Genomic DNA, 13,897 nt, shown 5'->3' with positions numbered 1-13,897 from the left:
AACGCATCTGCTGGAAACCGGAGGATCGGTTAGGGGTCCTCCCCATCCACAAATGCTAGATTTCAATGCTTTTAAAGTGACATTAAAGAATAAGGAAATATAAAAAACAAGAGTGGGGATAGAACTAAACACTGGCCTGAGCCAACACGTTTACCTTAAACTCAGTGGGACTATTGAGCATGTTGACTTTCTTTTTAAAACCTATTGTTATACAGGAAATTTGAAGCGCTAAGAGGAATAAAAGCATGCAGTTAAAAACTAGAAGCAGGGAGATGCTATGGGGAAATTGAGCCAAGATTTCACTCAGGGACTTTTTCAGGCTGTTAGCCTCTGATAACAGTGAGTTCAAACATTAACAGTGGCTGCTATTAAAAATTTGGTGACAGTTGAAAGGCACTCTGAAACTTTTACAAAAATCAACCAACAAGTAAAAATAAGAATTCTGGGTGTATTGTCTAGCTAGTTGGCTTTATGGTAAATTTTACCACTGAACTTCTTGATTTGTACAGAGAAGGTGAGTCTGTCCAGGTGCTCACATGGAATATGGCATAAAGACTCATAGTTCTATGGCAAATTTGTAACATTAGCTTGGGGTTGTTCACGTTGTATATTTAAGTCTGAGAAAGTTCTCCTAAATGCTTGCACATAAAATTTGTTTTGTTGACATATAGCAAATTAATAGACAAAGCTAAAACTAAGCAGGAATTTTTAACACATTCTCTGTTCCTGAAATGAAGCCACACATGATGAACAATAATCTAAAAGTTTAATGAAAATGCTTTGGAATATGAAAGCCACTGCAGCAGAAGGCATATTATTCATTTAAACTACCCTTACAAACCAGATCAAAATATACCCAGGAATCAAAACCACATTTTCACCTACAATATTTGCACAGATTTTTTGACTTTTTAAATGTTTATATAGTGAAAAAATACTATACACTATCCACCAAAATGTAGGAAACTAAATAATGTACAAATCTTCATGGGATAAGAAATATTCAGGGAAGTTTCAATACTCTTATCAAAACTCAAGCTTTTACCTTGCAGTGTTAAGAGCAGTGGTGACTTCAGCTTTACTTGTAACATATCTGAGTTCCTTAAACATGCTGCAGTCTGTAAGAATTCTTAAGAGAAATCAAGATGCTGCTAATCAGCATTGACATGTATTTCTGCCCCCAGAGAAGCCCACATAGCTTCTCCGACGATCATTCTTGGGAGGGAGAAAACTTGTATGCATGATAGTAAATTGTGAAGAAGGTGTAAGGTAAAGGTCAGTAATTTCATATCCAAACTTTCCCTGTAAAAGAAGATCTTACAAGTGACAAATGTACAGTGTACACATCCATGTAATTCTTACAGTGGTATCCTACTCATTTAGCAGCATGGCCTTGCCATACATAAGCTTGTGAGGTCGGCACTACTAATTAGCGCATGAGTATTTGTTGAATGAGTGAACTTACATTTTAATACATTTTGGGACTGCCCCATGTAGCAAACACCTTATTTCTTCTTTATGCAAAGAAGAAGGGAAATGTTTCATGCAACCCAAATGAAATTTCTTGGTTCAGACACTAAACCAAAAGATCAATCACAGTACTTTCTATTGGCTGAGGACTGAACCAAAGAGATGACAAGCACAGTATTACAATAACAAGCATTGTGCAAAGCAGTAGCCTGCTTCCTTAGAGGCAGAGGGTCTGAGATCCAACAAAGGAATTGCAAAGATGATGTTAAAAATGTTGATAAGCCTATGAAACCAAGCTATGTTCATATGGTGACACATACACCCCCCCCATTGAAAGAAATTAATTATACACTTGTTTGCATATCTCGGAATTTGGAACTCGGGAGAAGTCCTGTCTTTCAGTGCTGCAGTCAGTTATGCTAATTTTCTTTGCTGTTCTTTAGAACCACAGCGGTTTTTCCATCATTTCCGCGTCTTACACAGCATCGCCTATGACAACTTTGCAACAAATGGGCAGGAATCTTGGCTTTTCTTTTGTTTGTTTTTAGTAAATTATGAGTCACATTTAGGGGGGGAAAACAACTGCAACCTTCAGAAGGGGCTGCACTGATATCTGATAAAAACAGACAGTAACCCTTCAGAACTGTAAAAAGCCAGTATTCGTTACTGCAGGGCTCCCTCACTGTAAGGCTGGATTTGGAGGCAAGAGGGTTGGCCGGGTATTTAGTGGGAATGTTTATAAAGGAGTTCAATAAATGTTGGACTTCCAAAGTGCAGAAGCTTTGTACAGTTCTAGGCCCTATGGCAAAGATCCTTATCAACAGCGGTCTTGTGGTCTAAGTACCCAAGAAAGGCAGAGCATATCAAGTTGGCTTAGTGAGCGATGCTACTAGCCATTGCACAGAAATCGGTAACCAGTAAAAGCTTCTAGAGGATGCAGTTGTCTGGCTGAAACTCATGGCAGTGGCCTTCTAAGAAGGACAGGGCGTTGTTTGCTTCTCATTTCTTTTCTTCCTTTTCTGAAACCTCCACAGAAAGAATCTGTTCGTTGCTTTGTGGGGCAGGACTCAAGCGAATAAAGACTGAATTATCTGAAGATTTTGAGACGATCTCCTCCTCCTCTTCAGTGTGGTCACTTGATCTGCAGGGTGCTTTAAATGAATGATGGCGGACTGGTAATTTCAGCAGAACTGGAGTGGATTTGGGCTCCTGGAACACAAATAAATCGAAGTAAAAGTGATGAGGCCCTAGCCCATGATTGGGATCCTTAGGAACTACCACAGCATTGGTAATATGAATTAATATGTCTGGCAGAGAGAGAGAGAGAAAGGAGAATTTCAAGCCATTTTACTGAGTCCGAACTCATTATCAAGATTTTGTCTCACTATGATGTTTTCCCTTTTGGTATGGGAAGGTGAATTATATGCGCAAGAAACAGCTAGAGATCAAAGACTCACAGACTTTAAGGCCAGAAGGGACCATCGTGATCATCTAGTCTGACCTCCTGCACATTGCAAGCCACAGAACCTCACTCCTGTAATGGACCCATAACCTCTGGCTGAGTTACTGAAATCCTCAAATCAAGATTTAAAGACTTCAAGTTACAGAGAATCCACCATCTTCTCTCGTTCAGACCAGCAAGTGACCCAGGCCCCATGCTGCAGACAGAGGAAGGCGAAAAACCTCAAGGGTCTCTGTCAATCTGACCTGGGGGAAAATTCCTTCCCAACCCCAAATATGATGACCAGTTAGACTCTGACTTTGTTGGCGAGACCCACCAGTCTGACACCTAGGAAAGAATTCACTGTAGTGACTCAGAGCTCTCCCCATCTAGTGTCCTACCTCCGGCCATTGCAGATATTTGCTACCAGCAGTCACAGATGGACCACACGGTATTGTAGGCAATTGCATCCTACCATCCCCACCATAAACTTATCAAGCTCAGTCGTGAAACCATTTAGGTTTTCTGTCCCCTCTTCTCACTTTGGGGGCCTTCTTCTAGAATGTCACTCCTCAGCCGGTTGGAAACCTTTGTCTAATTTCAAGCCTAAACTCGTTGATGGCCAGTTTATATCCATTTCTTCATGTGCCAACATTGGCGCTTAATTTAAAGAACTCATCTCCCTAGCGGGTGTTTCTCTCTCTGACAGAGAGTGATCATATCTCCCCTCAGCCTTTGTTTAGTTAGGCTAAACGAGCCAAGCTCCTTAAATGTCCTCTTGTAAGGCAGCTTTTCCATTCCTCTGATCATCCTAGTAGCCCTTCTCTACACCCGTTCGTTTGAATTCATCCTTCTTAAACATGGGAGACCAGAATTGCGCACAATACTCCAGGGAGGTCTCATCTGTGCCTTGTATAATGGTAATAACACTTTCCCTATCTTCACTGGAAATGCCTTGCCTGATGCATCCTTGGATTGCATTAGCCTTTTTCATGGTCACATCACGTTGGTTGCTCCTAGTCATCCTATGATTGACCAATACACCCAGGTCTTTCTTCTCCTCTGTTGCTTACAACTGATATGTCCCCAATTTACAGAAAAAAAAAATCTTGTTGTTAATCCCTAAATGCATGACCTTGCACTTTGCACTATTAAATTTCATCCCATTTCTGTTACAAAATAATCTGGATGACCTTGAAAGTTAGAGTATGATATTCTGGTCCTCCTCCATATTGGCAATACCTCCCAACTTCGTGTTGTCTTCAAATTATGTTAGCACATTCCCACTTTTTGTACAAGGTCATAATGAAAATATGAAATAAGATTGGTCCCAAGACTGATCCCTGAGGAACTCCACTAGTAACCTCCCTCCAGCTTGACAGTTCACCTTTCAGTTTGACCCATTGTAGTTTCCCCTTTAACCAGTTCCTTACCCACCTTTCAATTCTCCTATTAACCCTCATCTTCTCCAATTTAACTAATAATTTCCCCATGTGGAACTGTATCAAATGCCTTATGGAAATCCAGATAGATGAGCTCTACTTCATTTCATTTGTCTAAAAACATCAGTTCTCAAAGAAAAAGATCAGGGTGACCTGGCACCTTATGATAACCCTTGTTGTATTTTATCCCAATTACCTGTATGTCCATAACGGCTTTTTTTTTTCTTCTTCAAAATCTGTTCCAAGACCTTGCATAGAGTTGAGGTCAAACTAACAGGCCTGTACTTTCCTGGATCACTTTTTTCCTTTCTTAACAATAAGTACTATATTAGCAATTTTCCAGCCATAGGGTATGAATTCCGAGTTTACAGATTAATTAAAAATCCTTGATATTGGGCTTGCAATTTTGTGTGCCTGTTCCTGTAATATTCTTGGATGGAGGTTATCTGGATCCCCCGATTTGGTCGTATTAAGCTGTTTGGCTTTGACCTTCACCTCAGATGTGGTCACTTCTACTTCCATATCCTTGTTCCCATGAGCCACCCTGCCACTACCCCTAAGCTCCTCATTATCCTTATTAAAAATTAAGGCAAAGTATTTGTTTAGGTGTTGGGCCATGCCTAGATTATCTTTCACCTCCACCCCGTCCTCAGTGCTTAGCTGTCCCACTTCTTTCCTTGTTTTGTTTTTATTTATATAGCTAAGAAACATTTTACTATTGGTTTTTTAAGTTCCTTTGCAAGGTCTAAATTTGCTTGGCTTTTGGCAGTTCTCACTTTTCCCTTACACTTTCTGACCTCCAAGATATAGCTTTCCTTGCTGATCCATCCCATCTTCCATTCCTTGTAGGCTTTCTACTTTCTCTTAATAACCTGTTTGAAGAGCATCTTCATCCAGTTTGGTCTGCCTTCCCTAGGAATTTTTCCCCCCTTGCTTGGGATGCAGGCTTCAGAGAGCTTCTATAACTCTGACAAAGTAATTCCAAGCTTCCACCACATTCAGATCCTTGAGTTCTTCAGTCCAGTCCACTTCCCTAACTACTCCCCTTAATTTTTTAAAGTTTAACCTTTTGAAATCGAGGACCTTAGTTGCAGATCTATTTTTGTTTATTCTTCCATTTTTAAATGGAATTAGCTCATGATCACTCAAACCAACACTGTCCTGTACAAACAGTTCTTCTGAGGTCTTCGCTACTTACCAATACTAAACCTAAAATGGCCTCACCTCTTGTTGGTTTGGTGACTATTCGGTGAAAAAATCTGTCCGCTATCACATCCAGGAATATCTGGGCCCTACTATTACTCGTAGTCCTTGTCCTCCAATCTATATCTGGAAAATTAAAGTCTCCTATAATCACTCAACTCCCAGTAGTATTTATTTCATTAGAAATATTTTAAAAGTCTATCTATATCCAAATCAGACCCTGGGAGTCTCTAGCAGACCCCAAGCACTATCTCAGTCGCATCTCCGATAGCTTTCTTCCCCAAAGTGATTTTGGCCCAAAACAGATTCCGTTTGATCTATACCATGATTTGTAATTTCTTTACATTCTGCCTTGCCATTGATACACAATGCGACTTCAAACACCTTTACTTTTATTTCTGTCCTTCCTGAACATCACACCCCCTCAATACCTGTGCTCCAGCCATGACGACTAGTCCACCAGGTTTCCATTATCCCTAGGATATCTCTCATCACTTCCTGCACCAGTAGCTCTAGTTCCTCCATTTTGTTACCCGGCTCCTTGCCTTGATCTACAGGCATCTTAATTGTTTCTGCTTGGCTTTGCCCAGATTCCTCGTCTGATTAGGTACAGTCATTCTACTGGCAGTATCGCCAACCTGACTGTTGATGCCAGAATCAATGACACTTTCTCCTACCCTGTTGTTTCTTTCTCCACTGCTGTATCCTCTCTTACTTGATTTTCCTCCTGCTCAATATTAGAATGAGGCTTGGAGATTACATGAGCATCTCTCAAACATTGCCCCCAAATTCCTACTTTAAAGCTCTTTTAATCTGTTGCCAACCTCCATCCCAGATGTCTATTTCCCTCCCTACTCAGGTGGAGTTCATCCCATGAGAACAGTCCTCTGACCACTGGGAGGCATTCATGGACAAACATCCTAAAGCCCTCCTTATTGCACCACTGCTTGACCCATCTGTTGATCATCGTCACCTTGTCTCGCCTTCGTTCTCCTCCTCTAGGGACAGGCAGAATCCCACTGAAGATAACCTGAGCCTCCATTTCTTTAAGCGTCTTCCCCAGCCTGGCATACCCTCCCCATTCATGCATTCTAATGAGACTCTAGAGGTATCATTTGTTCCCACATGAAGGACAATCAGTGGATTCTTTCCTTCTCCCATTAAGATAGTCTTCAGCTTCAGATCCACATCCTGTATCTTAGCTCCCAGCAGACAGCACACCTTCCTGTTCTCTGGATCACCTTTGATGACAGGCCTGTCTGTTCTTAGTAGGGAGTCTGCAGTCATGTAGACCTGCAACTTCCTGGTGTTGGTGCAATTCTCCAGCCTTCCTCTTTCACTTCTTTCTGGCTGCAAATCCTGTTGTCTTTTGTTCTCATTTGCGGTCTTCTATCAGACATCCTCTATTCTCTCGAGGCTTTGAACTCTGGCTATGTCCCATGGACTTTTCCCCTCTTCCTGTAGGACTAGCTGCTCTTCTCTTCTTCCTTGCCCTCCCACCAGGGTCGTCCCTAGCTATTCTGGGGCCCTACGCAGCCCCCCCCCATGGGGGGAGGCCTCTGCAGGAGGGAAGCAGGCCCCAGGCCTCCGGGGGTGGGGGGGGAAGCAGGCTTGGGGGGGCAGGGGAAAACCACCTCCCAGCACTCACCAGCAGCACGGCTGGGGCCGGGTCGCTGCACTTCCCACCGCCGGCGAGTGCAGGCCCGGCCCTGCTGCAGAGTCGGAGGTGTAGGGGTGTGGCTGGGGGCAGGGGCCCTGGGGAAGAGTCAGAGCAGGGCTGGAGCAGCACGCAGCTGTGCAGGGCACCAGGAAATTTGTGCCCCAAATTTCCTGGTGCCCTGCGCAGCTGCATACTTTGCGTATGGGTAAGGATGGCCCTGCCTCCCACCCTCTGTTATGGCCCACTGCACCCCTTTGTTGTCCAACTCAGCAAACCTGTTTCTCAGCTCTATTTCTCCTTTGCTAGCCCGTCTTTTCCTCTGCCTTGTTCTTATAGCCATATGCTTACACCAGCCACTTCCTCATCCACCATCTACCCTCCCAGTTCTCCAGTCCAGCTTGCATCTGCAAGTCTCGAGATTTCCCTTCAGCCTCCCCTCACCTTCCCCCCCCCCACCCAATCAAACCCCCTTCAAAACTCAGCCATAGTTTCCACCTGCATCTCCAAACCTTGGATCTTCTCTTTCAACAGATCTGTCCGGCAACACTTTAAACAAAACACCTGTCAGGTACCCTATCCAGGCTAATGTACATCCCGCAGGTTCCACCTCATTATAGTGCAAGTTAAGTGTGAAAGCTTTCTTTATATGGTTTAGTCATTGTACTTCAATTCTAATCTGAAATATCCCCAGGATTTATCCTAGTTTATCATAGTACTAGTTTTCCAACAATGTGTAACAGTCTACTGGGTAAGTTGCCAGCTGGATCTCTCTCTCTAAAAGCATAGGCCTCTCCAGCTTACATCAATTAGCTGGAAGCAGCAGCAGTCTCAGAAACCTCTTTACGCGGACCAGCTACTGGAGAAGGACAAAGACCTACCTGTGTTAATGTGGGTTATGAATGGAATGCCTTAATTACGGAATTCATTCTCCGTTACTATCCAGAATGTGTCGTGTATGTCAGCATCTATATTCTCTGCCACTTTTAACTATTCTTTCATTATTGTTGCAGCATTTAATTGTATGAAGCCTTCTTATTCTTTTACGAAGGACACTAGAAAGACATTGCATTGTTCTGTGTCTTTCTAGATACATATACGGCCCTCTTTACCATAGTAGCTTAAACACTACTACTAAGCAAAGACTTTCAGTTAGGATACTGTCTGTATAATATAGTGGTTATAATACACAGGTATATCTAATTAATAAAATCACAGTCCTTTAGCATAGTCATATTAAGGCTTTTACTTTCTTAAATTCAGCAAATCATATGAAGATAGAACCACTATTGAATCCTGGAGCATGACTTCTGCTACAGTTATACATCTACAAAGTTGGACCGATAAGATTTCCCTGTGGATGCTGGATATCTGGCTGTGTACTTGTCTGTCACTTTAACATAATATGGATTGGCTCTATGAATGTTACACAGTAGAGTGATTGTGTGATGTGGATATATGTCCACTGCAGACTAGAATGAGACCTAAATTTTTCACATTATTAGGATCTCCCCAAGTGAAAAGCTAATGTGTTCTCCTACTACATTAGCCCACTGGATTACAATGCCTTCCTGCAAGGGTTTCCTCAATCCATCTAGGACCACTGTTCCATTTATTCCATATTGCTCTCAAATTTAGTCTGACTTCATGTGAAATGAGTTGATTATCTCAGCTGATTTCCTGACGGACACATTTCTGTCCATGATTGCCATCAGTTGGTGCCCTTGTAGATAGTCCCAGCAGAAAAATGAAAGAAAGAATGAACGTGTAGATTGTGATTAGCCAGCGGTTCATTGTTGTTCAGCTGAAATATAGACTCTATGCTGTTTCTTGTTAAGTCTCCATCAACAGTGTTGCAAGATGATAGTTTCATTGTGAATGAAAGAACAAAAACTCCAATCCTTTGTTCTTACCTGCATAGCTTGCATTGCTTTCAGCTCTCTCAATTTCCATCTGATATGGGCAAGCTTTCCTTTGCCTCCAATCTTTCCTGCAGCTACCAGGGCAGCTTGAAAGAGTTTAGGTGTCCCAGGTCTTGGAGGAATGATAAGCGCATCTTTTGGCATGCCTTTTTCTTCTTTGGGTTTATTGTTATTTTTCAGCATTTTCCTAGAAAAAGAAAGAGACTAATTTTGTCCAGAGATATGCAATATTGGATTAATTTTCTAACACAGACAGTTCAGTTTTGCAGCAGTTAAAGGCACTCTCAAAACATTAGACTTGGTTGCAGAGTAGAGCTGGGAAAATTATGAGAAAAAAATCCCTGTGAATATGAAATTCAACAAAGACAAATGTGCAGTGCTACATTTAGGGAAGAAAAACCAAATGCACAAATACAGAATGGGGGGATAAGTGGCTTGGCAGCAGCACTGCTGAGAAGGATCTGGGAGCTGTGGTGGATCACAACCTCAACATGAGTCAGCAAGGTGATGCTGTTGCAAAAAATAATAATAATAAATTTAAAAAAATACAATTTTGGGTTGCATTAACAGAGACATAGCATGCAAGTCACAGGAGGGGATAATACTGCTCTACTCAGCGCTGGTTAGGCCTCAGCTGGAGTACTGTGTCCAATTTTGGTCACCAATGTATAGAAAGGATGTAGAGAAACTAGAAAGGATCCACAGGTGAGCAACAAAGATAATGAAAGGGATGGAATGCAAGCCATATGAGCTAAGGCGGAAGGAACTGGGTGTGTTTAGTTTGAAAAAGAGGAGATTAAGGGGGGATATGACAGCGGTCTTCAAAAACTTGAAAGGCTGCCTTAAAAAAAGATGGAAAAAATTGTTCTCTCTTGTCATAGAGGGCAGGACAAAAAACTTCAAACTGCAGCATGACAGATTTAGTTTATATCTCAGGAAAAACTTCCTAACTGTAAGAACAGTAGGACAATGGAACAAACTGCCTAGGGAAGTCCTGGAATCTCCTTCACTGGAGGCTTTCAAAAGCAGGATGGATAGCCATCTGTCTTGGATGGAAAAGGAGTACTTGTGGCACCTTAGAGACTAACCAATTTATTTGAGCATAAGCTTTCGTGAGCTACAGCTCACTTCATCGGATGCATACTGTGGAAAGTATAGAAGATCTTTTTATACACACAAAGCATGAAAAAATGGGCGTTTACCACTACAAAAGGCTTTCTCTCCCCCCACCCCACTCTCCTGCTGGTAATAGCTTATCTAAAGTGATCACTCTCCTTACAATGTGTATGATGGAAATGGCCCACCTTGATTATCATACACGTTGTAAGGAGAGTGATCACTTTAGATAAGCTATTACCAGCAGGAGAGTGGGGTGGGGGGAGAGAAAGCCTTTTGTAGTGGTAAACGCCCATTTTTTCATGCTTTGTGTGTATAAAAAGATCTTCTATACTTTCCACAGTATGCATCCGATGCAGTGAGCTGTAGCTCACGAAAGCTTATGCTCAAATAAATTGGTTAGTCTCTAAGGTGCCACAAGTCCTCCTTTTCTTTTTGCGAATACAGACTAATACGGCTGTTACTCTGAAACCTGTCTTGGATGGGTTAGACACAACAAATCCTGCATCCTGGCAGGGGGCGAGACTAGATGATCCTGGCAGTCCCTTCTAACCCTGTGGTTCTATGATTCTGCTTTGGTTGTGTTTGTTCCCATGTTGCATTCACAGTTCCTGTGTACATTCGAGTGATAAAGTTTTAGTGGTACAAATGTGTACAGAAAACAAATTTAGTCGCATGCATCATTCTCTGCAGAAGCCAATTTTAAACGTGCATACACAAATTTCAGAGCCATATTATAGCTACATTAGCATGTACATATGTCCATGTCACTTGCACTTTGCCCACCTTCCCATGTCCCTCGGTCTACTTCTAACATTCCAGCATGCCAGCTAGGCAGTAGTAGAATTCCAGACCTCTGTGCTGCTGAGTTGAATAGAATGAAAATTAATTAATGAGATTAAATTACTAGAGGGGAAAATTTAGGCTGAATATCAAGGAATAATTTTTCCTCAGGATGTGGTAGCAGCCCCATTGCTTGACACGTTTAAACTTAGACCATACAAAACACCAGTAAACAGGGAACAATTCTGCAATGTCAGAGGAATAAACTAGATGCCCTAATTAGTCTTTTCCATTCCTGAAGTGTAAATGATATCCTGACACACCTAGGATGAAAAACAGCAATAAATTAGGAAAGGAAATTAATAGCATTCTCCTCAGAGGGGATTTTTAGTAGTCAGAATGTAATTACTTAAGACTCAATTGTGACACCATCCCCAAGGAAGGATAGTTACACTGCTGCACGAGTGGAACAGGAACCAGCCTGGGATTCTGAGAGTCCCAGGCTAGCACCCTGCTCTTGCTCCAAGAGGAGGTGGGAATAATCTGCTCACCTCTATACCTAGTTCAGTGTACTGGCCTTGACACATTGGCTCAGCTGCACTGGCTGGTGCATGAGTGGGGCGAGCCAAGGCTCTGCTCACTCCCCAGTATCATAAATGTGAAACAGGAAGTAGTCACTGTTCACCCTGTGTTGCTGCTTGTGATTTGGATTTTATATGTAGGGGAGCAAAGTGATTCCTAAAGTTCCTGCCTGCAAATTCAGCCAGTGTTGCCGTTTGGCCCTTACAGTAAGTTTTCTTGTAAAAAGTGCCATGGAAGTTTTAAAATGACCCCAATTATTAGTACCTCAGTTTAACATCCCATCTGCAAAACACCGATTCCAACAGCACCGCCATTAGCTCAATGCTAACTCAAAGAGAAGAGCACCATCTGCTGAAACATCAACAATTCCCATAGCACCTACGGTTTTCATCTCTCTCCAAGTCCCGATCAGGTTCAAGTCTGCTTCGTTTATGAGAACTGAGGCCCAAAAAGAAGATGTATGTATAGTCTGGTGTGCTTAGCATTGAAAATTTTCCCTTAACATTTTGTAATTTCTCCAGTGTGCATCCCCAAAGATCACCTGTTCTTTCAGAGTTTGAAAATTGTACTATATCTGCATGTTTATGAGAAATGACATTTTAGCAACATCCTGTCACTCACCTCGCCTTCTTACGCAGCAGCTTCTGAGATTCTGGATAATGCACCAAAATTTCATTCAAGTCCTTCTTCTCCAAGATGAAAAGGTTAGTAAATCCATGAGCCACAACATTTGCTGTGCGACGATTTCCACCTCCCACTGCCAACAAGCTAATTAAAATACCAAGAGATGTTAAAACTATTGTATGTTGGGCCAATACAGTTTTTAATCATTTAAAATCTGAGCTTTCACACGGTTTGATAGCAGAGTTTGTTGCAGGAGACATGTCGCTACTGTACTTGGAGCTCAACTTTTGCCAACCGTGACATTTTACGCATCTAACATTTTAAGTGTTTTGGTGATACATTGGTATGACAGGTTTCAGAGTAGCAGCCGTGTTAGTCTGCTAGTCCGCAAAAAGAACAGGAGGACTTGTGGCACTTTAGAGACTAACAAATTTGTTGAGCATAAGCTTTCGTGGCCTACAGCCCACTTCATCGGATGCATAGAATGGAACATATAGTAAGAAGAAATATATACACGTACGGAGAAGGTGGAAGTAACTGTGAGAGGCTAATTAGTTAAGATGAGCTATTATCAGCAGGAGAAAAAAACTTTTGTAGTGATAATCAAGATGGCCCATTTAGACAGTTGACAAGAAGGTGTGAAGATACTTAACATGGGGAAATAGATTCAATATGTGTAATAACCCAGCCACTCCCAGTCTCTATTCAAACCCAAGTTAATGGGATCTAGTTTGCATATTAATTCAAGCTCAGCAGTTTCTCACTGGAGTCTGTTTCTGAAGCTTTTCCGTTGCAAAATTGCCACCCTTAAGTCTTTTACTGTGTGGCCAGAGAGGTTGAATTGTTCTCCTACCGGTTTTTGAATGTTATGATTCCTGATGTCAGATTTGTGTCCATTTATTCTTTTGCGTAGAGACTGTCCAGTTTGGCCAATGTACATGGCAGAGGGGCACTGCTGGCACATGATGGCATACCTCACATTGGTAAACGTGCAGGTGAACGAGCCCCTGATGGCGTGGCTAATGTGATTAGGTCCTATGATGGTGTCACTTGAATAAATATGTGGACAGAGTTGGCATCAGGCTTTGTTAAAAGGACAGGTTCCTGGGTTAGTGTTTTTGTTGTGTGGTTGCTGGTGAGTATTTGCTTCAGGTTGGGGGGCTGTCTGTAAGCGAGGACTGGTCTGTCTCCCAAGATCTGTGAGAATGAGGGATCATTTTTCAGGATAGGTTGTAAATCTTTGATGATGCGTTGGAGAGGTTTTAGTTGGGGGCTGAAGGTGATGGCTAGTGGTGTTCTGTTATTTTCTTTGTTGGGCCTGTCCTGTAGTAGGTAACTTCTGGGTACTCTTCCGGCTCTGTCAATCTGTTTTTTCACTTCAGCATGTGGGTAGTGTAGTTTTAAGAATGCTTGATAGAGATCTTGCAGGTGTTTGTCATTGTCTGAGGGATTGGAGCAAATGCGGTTGTATCTTGGAGCTTGGCTGTAGACAATGGATCGTGTGGTGTGTCCTGGATGGAAGTTGGAGGCATGTAGGTAAGTATAGTGGTTAGTAGGTTTCCAGTATAGGGTGCTGTTTATGTGACCACTACTTATTAGGACAGTAGTGTCCAGGAAATGGACCGCTTGTGTGGTCTAAATGGGCCATCTTGATTGT

The 13,897-nt window shown here is 42.2% G+C and overlaps 1 protein-coding gene across 1 annotated transcript in view; it reads right to left on the bottom strand.

Annotated features, from left to right (window-relative positions):
- Positions 1 to 784: 784 nt before the first annotated feature.
- Positions 785 to 13,897, bottom strand: part of CNGB1 (cyclic nucleotide gated channel subunit beta 1) — a 62,116-nt gene continuing 49,003 nt past the window's right edge. Inside the window, exons 18-20 of the mRNA XM_084644474.1 lie at positions 12,238 to 12,384; positions 9,127 to 9,322; positions 785 to 2,679 (exon numbers count right to left, since the gene is read on the bottom strand). Of these exons, the coding sequence (XP_084500600.1) occupies positions 2,470 to 2,679; positions 9,127 to 9,322; positions 12,238 to 12,384 (553 nt within the window). The 3' untranslated portion in view covers positions 785 to 2,469. The remainder of the gene's footprint in view (positions 2,680 to 9,126; positions 9,323 to 12,237; positions 12,385 to 13,897) is intronic.

Source organism: Lepidochelys olivacea (genome assembly GCF_965140295.1).
Source record: "Lepidochelys olivacea isolate rLepOli2 genome assembly, chromosome: 12".
Classification (NCBI taxonomy): domain Eukaryota; kingdom Metazoa; phylum Chordata; order Testudines; family Cheloniidae; genus Lepidochelys; species Lepidochelys olivacea.
Note: the sequence above shows the minus strand (reverse complement) of the source record. Positions and strands in the feature narration are given on the sequence as shown.